The sequence below is a fragment of the Rutilus rutilus genome (genome assembly GCF_951802725.1).
Source record: "Rutilus rutilus genome assembly, chromosome: 4".
In the NCBI taxonomy this organism is placed as follows: domain Eukaryota; kingdom Metazoa; phylum Chordata; class Actinopteri; order Cypriniformes; family Leuciscidae; genus Rutilus; species Rutilus rutilus.
In genome coordinates this window covers 3250620-3269055 of record NC_140212.1, presented here as the reverse complement: position 1 = coordinate 3269055, position 18436 = coordinate 3250620, and the positions used below count along the sequence as shown (strand labels likewise).

Sequence of the window (18436 nt, the reverse complement as noted above, 5' to 3'; positions counted from 1 at the left end):
CCAAGATTGTGAGGCCTGCTTAAGAGATTTATTCAATATGCTACTATGATATCATTTCCTGAAGACAGTCCAAGGAGAGGTCAAGGTTTGGCTCTGAACTGACCCTGAGTTGAGTTCACAGGGTTCTGATGGCTTATCACACACATATGTACTGAAGGAAATAACAGAACCAAACTCTCGTTATTCATCTTCTTGCTGACATAAGACAGATTGAGTCAGTGGGCCAGTGATTCGAGGACAGACACCGGACTAATCCAATCACACCCTCCCTGGCCAGGCACAATCAATCACACCTCCAGCTCACAGTGAATGGAGATAGACCAACATGAGCAAGTCAAGTCTTTTCTCTAAAGCTGAGAGGCGGTTTAAACAGCTGAGAGGAAAATGAAAGAAATCAAACATACAAAGGGAAGTCTGACAACGTGAATCAGTAATCAAAACACATTGAACTTTCATAATGGTCGGAGTGAAATACAATATTCAGCAAGAAATAATGTCGGCTCAGGCATGATTATACAAAAGACCAGAAAGTTACAGGTGAATATCAGTGACGTTTTTTCAAGTGTTCATGATTACTGGATGTGGATCAAAAATGTTATTACCCGATAGAGACATTATAGGCAACGAAATAATTTCAAATCTGCTCATGAAGAGCTACCATTCAGCCTAACACGCCTGAACCACCTAACCAAGGTTCAGGATCACTGAAAATTACTGGCAGGTTGTCTACCCCCGTTTTAAATTATGAAGAATTTAGAGCCAAGTAAAACAAGAAAATTATGGTTGCTACAGGTATTTCCGTGACTTTTCTCCAGGCTATGAAATTACCATTTTATAATTGTATCAATGTTGATGTCAAGGTTTTACATTACCATGAAATGTTTGTTTTTTTCCCCCTCAAGAAAGTAAATAGGACAAATTAAGATTTCATGTTGCCTTTAAATGATTTTTTGTCTTATCTCTGAAGTCAGCTGCAGGATATTTGCAGAGCAGGACAAATTGACTGATTAAGGATTTAAAGAATTAATTCTCAGAAAGCTAGATCAGTTTTTCAGCTAACTCGTAGCTAAATCTACTGATTTATTGATTAAGGATCTCATTGAACAGTTTGTTACGCCTGTTCATGCAACTCAATGTGGATGATCATTGGGAAACTGGTCACTATTTACATTGAGATGGAGACTCAAACCACTCTGACCACTTCAATGCCCACAAAATAACAACAGAGGAGTACATTTAGTAAACTAATAGCATGAGCATTGTGTTGCATACAGATTTTTCATCCAATTACTGGTATTTATTTGTTAGTTGAGCAACTACTGACCTAGCATTGCATTCTGACGCAATCTCACTCTGTATTCTCACCTTGGCCTGATTTATAGACCAAAGCAACTAGCACCCCTAACTAGGCAGGTTGGGATCCTCCCCGCCTCTTGTCCAGGTCACGGCTCTCAGCAGGTGCACTGACTCTCTGAGCATTCTCCCCAGCTTTCATAATGAGCTCATTCGCCAACCGTGTACGTCACCTCCCTGGCAGGGTTGAGGGGCATGAGGGCTGACAGCCTCCCGCTCAACCTAGCTCATTATCCCTGTGTGTCTCTTACCAGCTGCTCTGACTTGACGCAGAAGAGCTGCACCGTCTTGGCTGCGTTCTTGGCCACTGCGATCGTCAGGCCGGAATCCACTGATGCAACATTCAGCTCACTAACGTGCAAAAACAACACACAGGATCAACTATCAACCAATTACAGTCAATACAGTGTCAGTAGTCTAATCTAATCACCATAAATTCTCCAGCCCATTATTTGTCCATCTGTACATAGATTAGACTGTTAATTATATCAATGCTTTTTAGTATAAAATGGATTAAATTAAGGCTTTTTAGTATTAGGATTGCCTTCCTTATCGAAAATGAATGCAATGCTTCCTTAAAAGGGGTAATTCACCACTGGCAAGATGGGATTTTAATCAAATTTGGCTGTTTATGCAGGGGAAATTCAATAAAAAAAAAAAATAAAATAATCAGTGCTACATGACTAGAGAAAACAGAAAAAGGGCTATGGCATTCCCTTTTGCCAAAAACCGTCCACACCCATAATGCACTTTTGATTTTGGCACTCTTCTCTGTCGATCTGACTGTCTGTGGGTGGAAATACAAAAATGTGCAAGCTTGATCTGTAGATTTATACATTTTTTAAATATTGGACTTTCGCTGACAAACGATTTGTTTCATTGAAATTCACATGTGACCCTGGGACCACAAAACTAGTCACATGGGTAAAAAAATGTACATTTAGACATCATCTGAAAGCTGAATGAATACACTTTTCATTGATGTATGGTTTGTTAGGATATGACAATATTTGGCCGAGATACAACTATTTGAACATCTGGAATCTGAGGGTGCAAAAAAATAGAAGTTTAAAGATAAAAAAAAAATAAATAAATAAAAAAAATAAATAAATAAATAAATAAATAAATAAATCGCCTTTAAAGTTGTCCATTTATGTTCATGAATAGCCGCTTTCCGACCGGAGGAACCTTTTCACAGTTCCTAGAACTATTGGCTAAAGTACCCGGATGTCGGCGTGTTCGCACCACAGGAACTAGGAACGATTTTAGTTCTAGGAACTCCATTTGTAGGAACTAATTTAGGTCCTACTTCAGAGTAGGATCTAAACCAGCACTATAGGAACTATCTGTGACGTTAGTATACGCTGATTGACCGAACGAACGCGGAGCACCAGCACCCGCCATTTTTAAAACAGCTAGAATGTAAACACACAGATTATAGCCTATATATTTACTCCAGAAACTAACAATACAAACATGTAAAACAGTGAAAGATGGGTCTCTAAACCTTTATGCTGAAGAGAAAATCCAACGCAACTTTGAGGGGACCAAGCCAAACATGATTATGTTTATCTGCCCAGCTAGCAACACTGGACATCAACCACACGGCATAGGCTAATAACCTTTTTTCATATACTGTCTACTTTCTATAACAGTTGTATCTAATAAGATATTAAACAGTACTGTTAGACAGATTGCTAACTAATAAACACAGAGAATGCGAGCATTGTTTGCTCTGGCGTTCTCAGCGCCGCCAAAATAAAGGTCCGTCGCGCCGTCAAAATAAAAGTCACCGTGCTTGCGTCACTCCCTTACCCCTCCTACCAGTTCCTATGGCCACTTGGCCAGTGCGAACGCAAACAGCAAAACCGAGTTTAGGGGAAAGTAGTTCTTAGAACTGTTTAGAAGTGGACAGTTCCTAGAACTAAGTTCCTAGAACTACTTGGTCGGAAAGCGGCTATTGTGCCTCATTCACTCAGAAAAATAATTGTTTTATATATTTACGGTAGGAAATTTACAAAATATCTTCATGGAACATGATCTTTACTTAATATCCTAATGATTTTTGGCATAAAAAAAAAAATCGATAATTTTGCCCCGTATTGTTACAAATTTACCCGTGCGACATGTGACTGGTTTTGTGATCCAGGTTCACATATACTACTGACATTGTAACAATACAAAGCTGATTAAAAATCAGCTAACTTACCCTTTAACATTTGGCCAAAATGAGATATCTTAGAAGGCAGTATAATGAAAGAGTTATGATGTATTTTGGAGGTGTACCTGGCTATTGTTTTTATGATGCTCTCCAGTTCATCATTAGAGGGTGGGTTTCGGCCCCCTTGAGGGAAAACGAGGTTGATGGGGTCAAAGAGTCGAGACAGAGACTTGGACAGGTAGGCTGCTTCATATGGCTGAAGAGAATCCTTCAGATCCTTCTCTGGACTGGAAAAAAAACCCATCAAAACAGTTATTAACGTGCTTCACAAAGAGTATATGTAAAACAAGTAAATGCCAACATGTGTAAAGACAAAGTGTTTTCTGTCTCAAACTATTATCACTTTGTGTACTCTGAGTACATGGTGTTATTTTGATGAACACATGACGTGTATGTATAAAATTTCACTGACCTAAATCTGTAAATTTAATCAGAGGCCTGCCCGTAGAGATAATTACAAATTAGACTAAATCAAAAGTACCGAATGGCACTTAATGAAACCGTAGCCTACTTACCCTCCTCATCTCAATAGGGATCAAAGCCTCAAGCATTTGATTTGGCCATTGTAATAAATTACTCCTCCTGGCTGGCAGCTTCTTAACTTCAAATAATCATTCTTTTGTTTGACCAATTGTTGATAAAAAGCATAACTGAGATATGACTGTTTCCCCAATGGCTACCATTTTCATTAAAAGTTTCAGACCTTTCATTATATTGTAAGGTCTGAAAATTAGGCATATTTTAGAATATTATTTGATTATACATTTTTCATTATCATAATGCAAAAAATTGAATTCTCATCACTATAAAATAAAAAAAGTAATGATGTCTTTTTTTTTTAATTGCATTTACGGTATACATCCTGATGGTATTAGTTTTCTGGCATTTATTCTGCTTTAATACAAAACATTTCAGTTAGTATTTTTACTGCAATACAGTAAAACATACTACAGGGTGGGCCATTTATATGGATACACCGTAATAACATGGGAATGGTTGGTGATATTAAAGTCCTGTTTGTGGCACATTAGTATATGTGAGGGGGCAAACTCCTCAAGATGGGTGGTGACCATGGTGGCCATTTAGAAGTCGGCCATCTTGGATACAACTTTTGTTTTTTTCAATAGGAAGAGGGCCATGTGACACATCAAACTTATTGGTAATGTCACAAGAAAAACAATGGTGTGCTTGGTTTCAACGTAACTTTATTCGTTCATGAGTTATTTACAAGTTTCTGACCACTTATAAAATGTGTTCAATGTGCTGCCCATTGTGTTGGATTGTCAATGCAACCCTGTTCTCCCACTCTTCACACACTGATAGCAACACCGCAGGAGAAATGCCAGCACAGGCATCCAGTATCCGTAGTTTCAGGTGCTGAAGTTTTCGTAGGTTTATCTTTGGGGTCATCTGAAGGCAATTGTCTATGGTGTGAAGATACGAGATGTGCAGCCCCTGAAACTATGGATACTGTATGCCTGTGCTGGCATTTCTCCTGCGGTGTTGCTATCAGTGTGTGAAGAGTGGGAGAACAGGGTTGCATTGACAATCCAACACAATGGGCAGCACATTGAACACATTTTATAAGTGGTCAGAAACTTGTAAATAACTCATGAACGAATAAAGTTACGTTGAAACCAAGCACACCATTGTTTTTCTTGTGACATTACCAATAAGTTTGATGTGTCACATGGCCCTCTTCCTATTGAAAAAACAAAAGTTGTATCCAAGATGGCCGACTTCTAAATGGCCACCATGGTCACCACCCATCTTGAGGAGTTTGCCCCCTCACATATACTAATGTGCCACAAACAGGACTTTAATATCACCAACCATTCCCATGTTATTACGGTGGTGTATCCATATAAATGGCCCACCCTGTATATTACAGTAATAAGAATCACTATTAAAATAATAATTACAAAAAAAACTGGACAAATAATGTGAAATAGAGGGCAATAAGGTCATTCATTATCATAAGTTATGCACGCTTCCTTTTTTTCCTCAAAATGCTTAAAAGCAAAAAATGTAAGCGTTTGTAGAAACCTTGACACTGCTGTCACACAGGCTGAGAGAGTCAGCATCATTAATGTCAGAAACAAAAACCCCAAATGAACCTGACTGTTAAAAACAGGACAAAAAGAGCTCATCAAATGAACACACGATAGATTTCTCCATAACAATAGCATCAATTTTGTTTCTCTCTAAACTGAACTCGGGGCACGCTGTTCAATGTTGAACTTCCAGCAGTAAACAGAACTCTACCACAAAGAAGGTCTTTTATGTGAGCCAAATATAGATCTACTGAACTTCTGCAAAATAAAATACAAAGAAAACCGTTTACCCCCCACGTAACCCTGACATTTGCTAGTTTTTGACAAGATGCTGTAATAATCTTGGCTTTAATTGCTGGCTGTCAGCTATGTCATGCATCTTGACAAGATTTTTTTGAGCTGTATTATGCGATAGGATCAACTGTGCGTAAAACGTGGGCCGTTTAGGGGGACAATCGTGATTATGGGATCTGGGTGTTTGATCAGAGCAGTGGCAGAAACGTTGATGCATTCTAGGAGATTATTTGACAATGTGCCTGAGAGTAGAAGAGCTTCTTTGCTTTCTAATGCATCTCTCTATATCCAGGTGAAAGGCAGAAACGCTGTGTGATTAATGACAGCAGTTTTGAGAGCACTTTGCGGAGAGGCAGAATCTTTGTTGCGCCACCAGGAATGATTAGGAAGATGATAGCTTGTGTAGATAAATGAACTTCTCGTTTTTTATGATGAGAAATCGTGGCATTTCTGTTTGACTGCTTGCATTTAACATCCCAAAATGTTAAATCAGTCAGCATGTTTCATTTCAGCGATTGATAGCTGTAATTTTGTACTGAAAACAAAGCATTACTATGGATTCCCCTTGAAAAAAAATGTTTCATGGAAATAATGGTTTCTACAAAAATACCATATTCATAACAGTTACTGTTGTTACTACAATAAAACTCTAGTAACTTCGTATTAGCCACTACTGTCATAAAAAAACATTGTAGCAGCTACTGTATTTTGGCAGACACTATTAACATTGCTGTATGGGACTAAACTTGATCAAATCGTTAAGTAATTACAGAAGAATTATGAAAACAAATGTGTTAGAGTGATAGTGTACATGTATCATGGTAGTACTCACTCATAGTCAGGTTTGGTCCGGGTGAACATATCGTCAGTATCATGCTCTGATACTGGCAGCTCCACATCTAGACCCGCACCACTGCTCGCTAGCGCCCCCTGTATGCTTGCGCTGTACTGCTGCAGACGCTTCCACAGCTCATTATAAAGCCTCAAGAGTTTGGGATACTCTCCTTCCAGAGCCTGCTTCAGGAAGGTTGATGCTGGGAACAAATGAAAAATAAATAGAGAAGGGGACGCGTTTAAATAGCGAAGATGGACACATGGATAAATTCATGTGTTGTGTCTTTGTTCCAATATTGGCTAGATTTTTTTAACAGTGCTGTCCCCGACTTTTTCGAATCAACTAGTAGTCGTTATTTTAAGCCAGAATTCGACAAAATCGCACGCTTATGATATTAATTTAATTACTTAAATGTGACCCTGGACCACAAAACCAGTCTTCTGGGTAATTTTTTTTTAAATTGAGATGTATACATCATCTGAAAGCTGAATAAATAAGCTTTCCATTTATGTATGGTTTGTTATGATAGGACAATATTTGGCCGAGATACAACTATTTGAACATCTGGAATCTGATATCTTAAAATCTATTAAAAAATATTAAGAAAATCGCCTTTAAAGTTGTCCATTTCTGTTGCCGATTTTGCTGCATTCATATTTAAGGTAGGAAATTTACAAAATATCTTCATGGATCATGCTCTTGACTTAATATCCTAATGATTTTTGGCATAAAAGAAAAATCTATAATTTTGACCCATACAATGTATTGTTGGCTATTGCCACAAATATACCCGTGCGACTTATGACTGGTTTTGTGGTCCAGGGTCACAAATATATACTGAAGGGTGGCATCGGAAAATGGTTTGAGTTTCTGGGTTGAGAAAGAACATTATATGTAACATTGTTCTATAATACAGAGAAATACCAAACTATAATATTCAGCCTTTAAAATATAGATCAAGCGCTCAAGCACACGCATGAAGCTTGCCGCAGCGCACCGGCAAAAGTAATACGAATGTGTCAGGGAAAAAAAACAGAACGGAGACTATCTGAACATTTCTATATTTTTTTAAACAAACTAGTGATTTTTGAGTCGGTGCAAAGATGCAGTTGACGATACAGACCCATCATCTCTGCAGTATAGTGGATGCGCCTATAGAGAGAAATGCATGTTTCATACAGATTACATTATCAGAGAATATTTGTTTTCGATTTGAATTGGTTCATTTAAAAGTAGACATTACCCAGGACTCCTGTTTCTTTCCTTAATTTTTACAAATTGCACAAACAAAAGCACAAATTGTTGTTATAAAATAAAAGTAGACCCTTAACAGTTTTGAATGTTGTCTTACACTTATATGTATATATACACTTATATGCGTCTCCGGGTTAGTCCGCACAAACACTTGGATATATGACAATATAATAGCGCACATTTATCCAGGTTATTGTTAGAGCAAGTAAAGTGGTAAACGTTACGCTACTACTCACAAGTTTCAAATGATAAGCCATAGTTAGGTTGATGAATGATATTCTGTATTTAACACATGGACCAGCTGAGTTTACAATCTGTCCGTCACGGACTCCGTGACTTTTTTTTGCGACTAACTTACTAATTAAAATTTGGTCAACTAAGACTCTTCTCGTCAGCTAACATTTTTGGTCGACTATTGGGGGACGGCCCTATTAAGAAGACTGCATTACTACAGCAATAGCATTAATTGAATTGTGAATGCAACTTTTGTTTAAAAGGGCACAAACCATAGTCAGGGTTGACTTTAAATAGTCATTTTTGTCAATACCATATGACCATCTAGAATGATTTACAACTACAAATCCTCTCTTAGCGACTCAGTGAGCTGAAACACCACAATTCCCTAATCTCAAACCACTCTAACAAAAATAACGCCAAATAAAGAGAGTCCAACAGATGGAATTGTATAAAAATAGTTATTCATTAATATGGTAATAACCCAACTTTACAGGTGATTAAAGGCTCATTACGAATATTATGCAGATTGTTTCCTATGCAGATTGATTTGATGAATGCATAATTGAGCAGAGGCGCAAGAATTTTAAACGGTTTCCATCTTTTTTTCACCGTCACCCAAACAAAGGCGAGCCACGGTAGTTCTGCTCTACTGATGGAGCGCTGACTATGAGCTGTAACCATGTTCAGCTGATGCTACGTTTCTGAGTTATTGCTGGCAGTGAAGCTTAAATTTCCTCACTTCATAAAACTGCCATAGAGCAGTGTACAAACACAACCCTTGACTGTCAAGAAAATATTTCCTCTGGGAAGGTGATGAGGTGCATAAAAAACAACAACAAACAAATGTCAGTGGTGAAATGGTGAAAAATGGTCAAGTTTTAGTCAAGGTCCAAGATTTTGCCTTTCATGTTGTGATACAATAATGAAAAATAAAAATAATAAAAACAGCAGAACTGACCCTAAACCAGCACTCTGATGGTTAGCAAAATAATTCATGATGGGTCATGAGCTAAGCCTTGAGAGGAATACTGGCTTCATTCTTTGACATCCTCTTTGAAAGGCAAACAGTTCAGGAAAGAATTCTGGGAAGAGGCAGGGAGCTGTCAGGAGTTACAAAACGTATTTTAGGACAAAGAGAGAGCGATAAATCATTTATAAACATCTTCTTTGAAGGCTTGTGGAGCAGTGATGTCTCAAGACAGAGTCTGTAACAGTCGACCTGCGAACTAAAACGTTTTCTGATGGCCACTTGGAGCCATAATAGTTTTTTTGAGAGCATCTTCACCTTGAACATTCTCCGTTTTTGAGAGTATTTTGGCAAAGTTCCCTTAATAGATGTATGAAAGTGAGCCACCTAGGGTTCTGAGAATATAAAAGCAAGTTTGATTGAGAGGTTTCAAATCAGGCTTGATAAAAGCTTATAAGAGGGAGTAATGCAGAAGCATTTGGATAATGAAATCGATGCAAAGGCTCCTATTTGCCTTCTATTGATCAGCGGGAGTGAAGCACAAAGCGTCTTTAGGTCGTGATAACACAGGTAGGGATCAATAGGGCCGCACCATCAAGGCCACGGCCTAAATTACTGTGTCTCTGCAGGGTGGACGTGCTGTCCAAGATGTTTAACACTTTAATTAAGATAGACACGGGTCGCAATCATAAGCCATGTGCTCCATTAATGAGTCGATTCTGTGGTGTTCTGTTATAATACTGCCACCAAAATAATGGAGATGTCATCAATGAAGTTAGTAATGAAATTTAAATTTATTCATTTGCCAGACTCGTTCATCCAGAAAACATTTTCTCTGGAGAAACCGAGAGTTAAGTGCCTAAATTAAGAGAGCAATAGTTATAGCGCATGAAACGTCCCTTCTGGGGATTCAAACAATAACCTTTTGGTTACCAGAGTATGACACTAACAACAGCAAGGTTTGGAAACGCATGAACTTACAAGTAGCTTTGGATAAAATGTGTCTGTAAAATGCATTGTTACCAGCCTAGAAATCCATCAGCTGATATACTAAGTTCATATAAGTCCAAGAAAAATCATTTGAATCCATCTCACTCCATCACCACTTGGTGGAAGAAGCGACTTTGAAATGGTATCTTGCCCAGTTACAGGCTAATTTAAAGGGATAGTTGGGCCAAATATGATATTTAACCCATGATTTACTCACCCTCAAGCCGTTCGAGATGCATATGTCAATCTTTTTTCAGACCAACACATTTTCAGTTATTTTAGAAAATGTCTTAGGGCGCTTTCACACTTGGTTCGATTGCCTGCTCCGAACCCGAGTTCGATTGCTCCCCCCTCCCCCTGCCCCCGATGGACTGTGTTCACATTATATTATTTCTATCCGAACCGCGGTACACTTGCGTCATCAGGCTGCAGCTGGCGTAATGGTGTTGCTTGGTAACCGCGAATGAAAAGGCGCCCAAATGGATAGACTTGCTCGGTTGACATTTTTTCTTCTTTTTTTTAACCTTTGGTTTTGTTTTCAACATAGACATACAGAATTCTGAAAACGTTTCAAAGACAGCGGGCTGTCCGCCGAAGACACATTATACGTCAACAATAGCGGTTCACTTCAGCGGTTTGGTTCGATTGCGTTCATATCAGCAGCGAACCGTACCCGAGTTCACATGAACCGTACCCCAGACCACCTTTTTAAGCGGACTCGAGTACGGTTCGCGGGTGCGCACCCGAGTTCGGAAGACAGCGTTCACATCATCCAAACGAACCGAACTCTGACGTCATTCGAACCCGGGTGCGCACCAAAAGTGCTAGTGTGAAAGCGCCCTTAGATCTTTCAGTGGTTATAGTGTGAAGCTATGGGGTCCACCTCCTCCAAGTCCCAAAATGTGCATGCATCCTTCACAAAAGTAATCCATCCGGCTCCAGGGGGATAAACGAAGGCCTTCTGAGGGTAATCCGCGCGGTTTTGTAGTAAAAATATACATATTTAAAACTTTATAAATGAAAATAACTGGCTTCCGGTAGCGGTCGACGCGCGTTCACGGAGATGGATGCTGGCGTAGGACGTAGCGTAGGAAGCGCCGTGACGTAGAGTTTTGTTTTGCTCTGACTCTACCTTCGTTCTACGTCACGACGCTTCCTACGCTACGTCATACGCCAGCATCCATCTCCGTGAACGCGCGTCGACCGCTACCGGAAGCCAGTTATTTTCATTTATAAAGTTTTAAATATGTATATTTTTATGACAAAACCGCACGGATTACCCTCAGAAGGCCTTCGTTTATCCCCCTGGAGCCGGATGGATTACTTTTGTGAAGGATGCATGCACATTTTGGGACTTGGAGGAGGTGGACCCCATAGCTTCACACTATAACCACTGAAAGATCTAAGGGCGCTTTCACACTAGCACTTTTGGTGCGCACCCGGGTTCGAATGACGTCAGAGTTCGGTTCGTTTGGATGATGTGAACGCTGTCTTCCGAACTCGGGTGCGCACCCGCGAACCGTACTCGAGTCCGCTTAAAAAGGTGGTCTGGGGTACGGTTCATGTGAACTCGGGTACGGTTCGCTGCTGATATGAACGCAATCGAACCAAACCGCGGAAGTGAACCGCTATTGTTGACGTATAATGTGTCTTCGGCGGACAGCCCGCTGTCTTTGAAACGTTTTCAGAATTTTTGCGGCAGACAGACGCAAGTGTGTTTCTGTATGTCTATGTTGAAAACAAAACCAAAGGTTAAAAAAAAGAAGAAAAAATGTCAACCGAGCAAGTCTATCCATTTGGGCGCCTTTTCATTCGCGGTTACCAAGCAACACCATTACGCCAGCTGCAGCCTGATGACGCAAGTGTACCGCGGTTCGGATAGAAATAATATAATGTGAACACAGTCCATCGGGGGCAGGGGGAGGGGGGAGCAATCGAACTCGGGTTCGGAGCAGGCAATCGAACCAAGTGTGAAAGCGCCCTAAGACATTTTCTAAAATAACTGAAAATGTGTTCGTCTGAAAAAAGATTGACATATGCATCTCGAACGGCTTGAGGGTGAGTAAATCATGGCTTAAATATCATATTTGGCCGAACTATCCCTTTAAAGCATACAGCACTTATCTACTCATTTAAAGAATCATCATATGACGTACTAACTTCTGCAGTTTATTAATAATTGTAAAGTTAATAGCGTCACAACTTTTAGTTGGTTACTCCCCAACACTGCAAATAATGCTGTCATTTATTTGCGAACACGGAGATGTCGTGTAAAGAGAGAAGTCTGTTTTGGTTACACATCTGTGGAGTCACATGAATCTCACGTTTGAACTTTGAAGGTCTCCATTTTCCTCCATATTCCCTTGTAACCAAACACCTGCCTTGATTCATCCTGCTCCTTTAGTGATGATAACAGCCTGAGATAAGTGGAGAGATCATTTTTTATTTGCTTTATGCTGGACTCTCTCATTGGCTGCGTCTGAGCTTGAAGAATCATCAGAGACTACGGAAATGTAAACGCTTCTCCAAGAAGCCCTCCAGGCTCGAGATGATAGCGTAAAGGCTGCAGATGAACAATATCTGAGATAGCTTGCAAGCTCAGTTAGAAGAGGAAAGGGTTAACAGTCAGTCTTCTCAAAAGCAACACCAGAAGTGTGTACGTGGGTAATAGAGTTTGAATCCGACTGCAATGTGATGAAAAGAAAGCAAGAGCGGAGGAGAAGAGAGAGACGAGGCGCAGGAGGGGAGCTTGTGTAACACACTCACACACAGAATGAGCTTTTGAGATGCATGGCAGGGCATCGTCTTAAACAAAAACCTCAGACTGAAACTCACCAGCTGTGGCTTTCTGAAGCTCCTCGGAGAGCGTCTGAGTGACTGAACTCCAGAAGGTGTGCAAGATGTCAGGCTGCCCATCCTGAGAGAAATAGAGATGGAGAAAACACATTACACACACCAGCCAGAGCTGAACTTTACCACAATGGCCTTTGGCACACATAAAAAAAAAAACAAATTAACACACTATGCAAACAAAGCTGATACGATTGTCTTTAGTGACTCCAATGTCCAGGTCACATTTAACCTTCAATTAAAACTACAATCATGGCGATTAAGCACATTTTCTTCTTACTCATTTCACATGCAAAGGGATTAGACTATAACAGATTGTTTACATACACTAGTCTTAAAAGTTGTAGTATTTGGAGAAAGGGTGGAAAACTGTCACATGAAACCAAATTACAATCATTTTGGTGTAAGAAATTTGGGCTGACAATAGAAGTGAACAGGGTAAAAACACACACACACAAAGAGTAGAATATGAACCCTACACTATGCTATCACTCAGACAACACTGGCATTAGCAAATCACTGACAGAATAATGACTGTCTGAGCCATGTGTGTATTTGTGTGTAAATAGGGAAGTCTATAATCATTTGGGAATCATGACAACACAAATATGGTCTGACACTGATGGACATGTGCTGCATGTGCTAATCTACCTGCTTGCTCAATATGTGTGTGTGTGTATAGAGAGGCTGGTGTGCGTATCACCTGTGTGTATCAAAATGTTCTGAATGTCTGCGCTGACTCACTGCACATTAGCCTAAAGGAGTTTGCACTGACTTTACAGTGATAGAAATGACTCTGTCTTATGATTCACACAATTTCTGCAGCTACAAATCTGAGAATTCGCCAAAGAAAAAGACTTCCAAGTTGGAAAATATTAAGTATATATACAGTGGGTTCACAATGACAATCTGTGATTTAATTTAAATCTAGAAATAACAGCAAGTAAAAAAAGAAAAAAAAGGAATATAAAAAATAAATAAAAAATGTTTGATGTAAAGTAAAAAAAAAAAAAAAAAAAGTAGACACTGAGCATGTGAACATTGTACAAAAGGTCACAAAAGGTCAATTAAAGTTCATAAGATGTCCTTGTATTATAAAATCATGAATCATCAGGTTTTGCACACACACGCAAAAAAAAAAAAAAAAACTTGTAGCGTCCATGCCAATGACAGTGAGGCATCATCAAAAATAAGGCTAAAATAAAATAACACACTAAAATTCTTAAATTAATGTGACTTTATAAATATAAACTTTACACATTTCTTCATAAATTACGTATTCTAAATGTCTTATTAAATTACAGAGTGGCATGATTTCAGTGCCATCATACTACCAATCTTGGCTTTTCTTTCTTTTCTTTTTTTGCTCTAGTAAAATACAAGCGAGTTTCATATTTGCTCCACTACTTCAGGCAATTGCTATTTTCTTTTCTGTTGTAGAGTTGTATTTCACATTAATGACACCTGAAGGGAACAAGAGGCCCATCGGTGGAGATGAACTCATGCCAGAGAACCAGAAGGCTTGTGTGCTACATAAAAGCAGCTGGGAATTCAACGGGAAGGTCTGTCTTACTTGTGTAACTGTTAAATGTAGCGGTTTGCAGGTTTTGCTTTCCGATGGGTGCGTGTGTGGGGGGTGTTTTAGCCACAAATATAGGTGTGAGATAGTGGGAGTTTGAAAACAGCTTTTGAAGCGGAGGCAGAGAAAGAAAACAAAAAAACATGGCATTCACCCACCTTTTCCAATCTCCAGGGAATCTGACAGCAGCTTTATTGTGCAGAGCATAAGTTCCTGTATGTGTTTTCCTAAACCTCATATGCAGCTCATCTCTTGCATGCACCCTGTTAAACTGAAGGTTCAGAGGTGCTGTAGGGCTTTTTACAGCCTTGTGAGGCTCCAAGAGAAGTGCACGCCCTGCAAAACCTGTCATGGGGCCTTTTAAATGCCGGGAGACTCTTTCATCTACAGCTGATGGCTGTCTGAGCACCCAAAGACACCCTGTCAGTCATTCTGGGTGGTCTGAATTTCAAGGTGTCCCTTTCTACTGAGAGTCATTGAACTTTTATATCAGCACATATTAAATAGTTTAAAATTGTACCTTTATTATCTTCATCACCCTTGAAAGACAGATGCAATTTTTTCTTACACTAATACGAGAGAAGTGGTCAAATTGGGTATTACTACCCACACTCTGGAATCAAACTTTTTTTTTTTCGCCTTTCCTTTCTGTTTTTTCCAATAAGGAAAGAAAAATGGGAGGTCTATGGGAGAACGTGTTGCCATGGAAACACCCCCCCCCCCCATTCCTGCAGACCTCAATCTTCTGACCGAAAATCTCGATTTCCAAGAGGTGATTAGAAGCCGCTCAACTCATCTCCCCCGAAACTGTTTACTGAGTGAAAACGGGAGGAATACCAACAGAGTAAGAGAGCAAAAGCGACTGTATGATTGGAGACAGACCTTTTCTCTTTCTCACAAACACACACACACAAAAATTGCTATGTTTGAAATGGAATTTAGCATTCTTTGGCAAAATACTGTATGCAATGGAAAGCATTAGTATGTAGTAGTATGCTATGTTGTTGTCGCATGATCTAAAAAATTATTTAAATGAGCTAGTGGTGTGCAGTTGTCATGAAATTGCATTATTGTAATCCAACTTTGTCAGTTTAGCCAGACGGTCCGTAAAGAAAGAGAAGTTTAAAATTAAGGTTGATATTGCTTTTGGTTCAGTGGTCATGTAGTATTCCTTGTTTTGTGCTCTACTTTGTATATTTGTACTACATTGTGAAAATAAATCACAGCTATATAATCAAAACCCCATTAGTCATGATCATATTAACAAAACAGCACTCCTTTGAGTGTATTAATGCTTTTATAAATCTATCAAAGTTCTTCTATCTAAATGATAAAATCATTAAGGACACCAATTTTCATCAAAACATAAAAATGCATAACATTTGCATACTGTGCACCATATACAAACACAACATTTAATAATATAAGTAGTGTGCCGTTCCAAATACAGCCCATGTAACAATTCTGCATCAGTATATTCAGAAGTCTATGTCGCATATAAGCTTTGCTGGTTATGATTTAAGGAAATGCATCGCTAGAGGCCAGTTCTAATTCACTGCATTATATGCTCTCTTTGAAATCCATCTGTGAAATCTTACCACCCCTTCCTAAACTGCTCTGATCTCACAGTTTAGCCCTTCATTTAGCGGAAAATAGCACCTTAATTACCGGCTGTAATTAGCCAAATTCGCAACTGAAGGAATGGAGAGCCACGGATGTCGGGGATACCAAAGGGGAAACGCGTTGCATATGCCTTTGCAAACACTGTTCTTGTCACTCAGCGTGCGCCAACACACACTAGTTCACAAAGTCACCCAGAACCAAATGGAGAATGTAGATAAAAATGGTCCCATCACTGTCTGGCTGAAAATGTGTGGTGGATATATGTTTGTGTGCATGAGTGTGTATGCGTGTGGGGTAGATAACCTTGTCACAGAGGGGCCAGCCACCTGCAGACACCAATTAGGATGTCATTTACTGCTAATGTGCCAGCAGCAAGTGAACCAGCAGGGGCTTTGTAGGCAGGTCAGCCACAGGCAAGGGCAACACACACAAAAATCCTTTGTAATAAATCACTAGATATCAAGGACAAACTCTTCACATATGGGATACGCACAATATCAATACACATAACTCCCCAAAACTGCTGAAATTTAATCGCACACCCTATTCCAGCAAAAACAAATAAAGCAAAATGCAGGTATGAAATTATATCATCTGTCTCACCTTGATGATCTCATCAATAAAGCACACATGAGTCACTGGGTCTCTCTTTTTGGTGAGAACCTTCTGCAGGTGCTGCACCTGTTCAGGAACATAGTAGAAACTTTAGCCAGTATATGAAATGACCCCTTTCAAGCGTCATCTAATCTTAACGCACTAGCTTTAAAAAAATATTAAATATAAAAATAAGCACAGTGTGATATGCCTTCATACAGTATTTCTATAAACAAGATTTTAATATCATGCACTTTGTATTTAATTCAAAATTAAGTTATTTGCATATTTTTTCCACCAAAAAAATCCAAAAGAAGCCAAAGCATTAAGCATGTTGATAAGTAATGTACGAACAGCATATATGAGTGAGAAGAGCAGCAATATCCCCACTCAGGCATGAGTGGCAAAAAGTTCATTTCAGAACTTAATATTTAATGCCTTTACAAGTGAACACCAGACAAAATGGAAAGGGACATCTATGAACTACTGGTGTTTTGCCTAGACAATAACAGAGTTTCATAATAGTAACATCTGTGTAAGTTTGATTACCTGACCACACGCGGCACAAATCTGGTCCATTAGTTTCTCTAGATTCGTCCACAGAGCAGCTCGAAACGCAGCCGTATTCCCTGGAGTGGGCATGACGGCTCTGCCAGGGGCGCCTAAATATAGCAGACACAAAATGCACACACTAAAACAATCAAGCACTGTAAAACACTGCCACAAATGCACTAAACAAACAAACCTCTGGTGTTGGTAGGTTGAGTGAGGACTTTAATGTCCAGTGCATTAACAACGTTCTCCTGCACTGATGTCCTGTATCCATCTACCACACTTCTTATGGTCTCTCTCAGATTGCCAAGGTTATAAAACACTTGTAGAGCCGTCCCCACCTGAGATGGATTCTGTGAGATAAACAATGAAAAACATCAACCAATCAAAGATTACCCTAACAAAGAAGAAAATTTACATAGCTACAATATGCAATATGAGTTTTACATAAAAGGTTTAATCTTGTGCAATACTATAGCCTAAACAGTTTTCAATATCATTATTCTGAAGATTCTTTCAAAGCATAATAACATTCTCCAATACCAGTTTACATGATAAAAAATCCATTTCACATGATTAAGGGAATATTTTGTTTCACCTGAATATATATATATTTGGTTTATGTGTTCAGTGGTTTTGAACAAGGTGTCTTGGGTTGATTTGGGAAGTGGGTCACTGTCACAAATAAATCAAAATGCTTTAAAACATGCCTGACCTCCTAAAATCTTTACATTCACATCTCCAGATCCAAGTCAAATTTACACCTGAGACTAGTTGTCTCCACACGAGAGATCATAGACTGTGTGCATCACTTGCCGCGAGAGCAACCGATTGACGTCATTACGCTCAACACCAGAGCGCATGTTAGAAAAGTAGGTCAAATTCAAATTCTTCAAATTCAACCGTCTCAGCTAAGCTGTGACTACAGGACATTAACGTTTAAAGTACAAAACAGAAAGCTCTCCAATGCTGCATTCAAAGCAGCTTCCAGCAGACAGTCCCGATCTCTGATCCTGCCTTTAATTTAATCTCC

General features: G+C 39.3%; 1 protein-coding gene across 1 annotated transcript in view; it reads right to left on the bottom strand.

Annotated features, from left to right (window-relative positions):
* The window catches only part of cog5 (component of oligomeric golgi complex 5), a 78214-nt gene that overhangs the window by 16065 nt on the left and 43713 nt on the right, over positions 1–18436 (bottom strand). Inside the window, exons 8-14 of the mRNA XM_084407292.1 lie at positions 17597–17756; positions 17401–17513; positions 16861–16938; positions 13041–13122; positions 6755–6956; positions 3640–3801; positions 1605–1704 (exon numbers count right to left, since the gene is read on the bottom strand). Of these exons, the coding sequence (XP_084263418.1) occupies positions 1605–1704; positions 3640–3801; positions 6755–6956; positions 13041–13122; positions 16861–16938; positions 17401–17513; positions 17597–17756 (897 nt within the window). The remainder of the gene's footprint in view (positions 1–1604; positions 1705–3639; positions 3802–6754; positions 6957–13040; positions 13123–16860; positions 16939–17400; positions 17514–17596; positions 17757–18436) is intronic.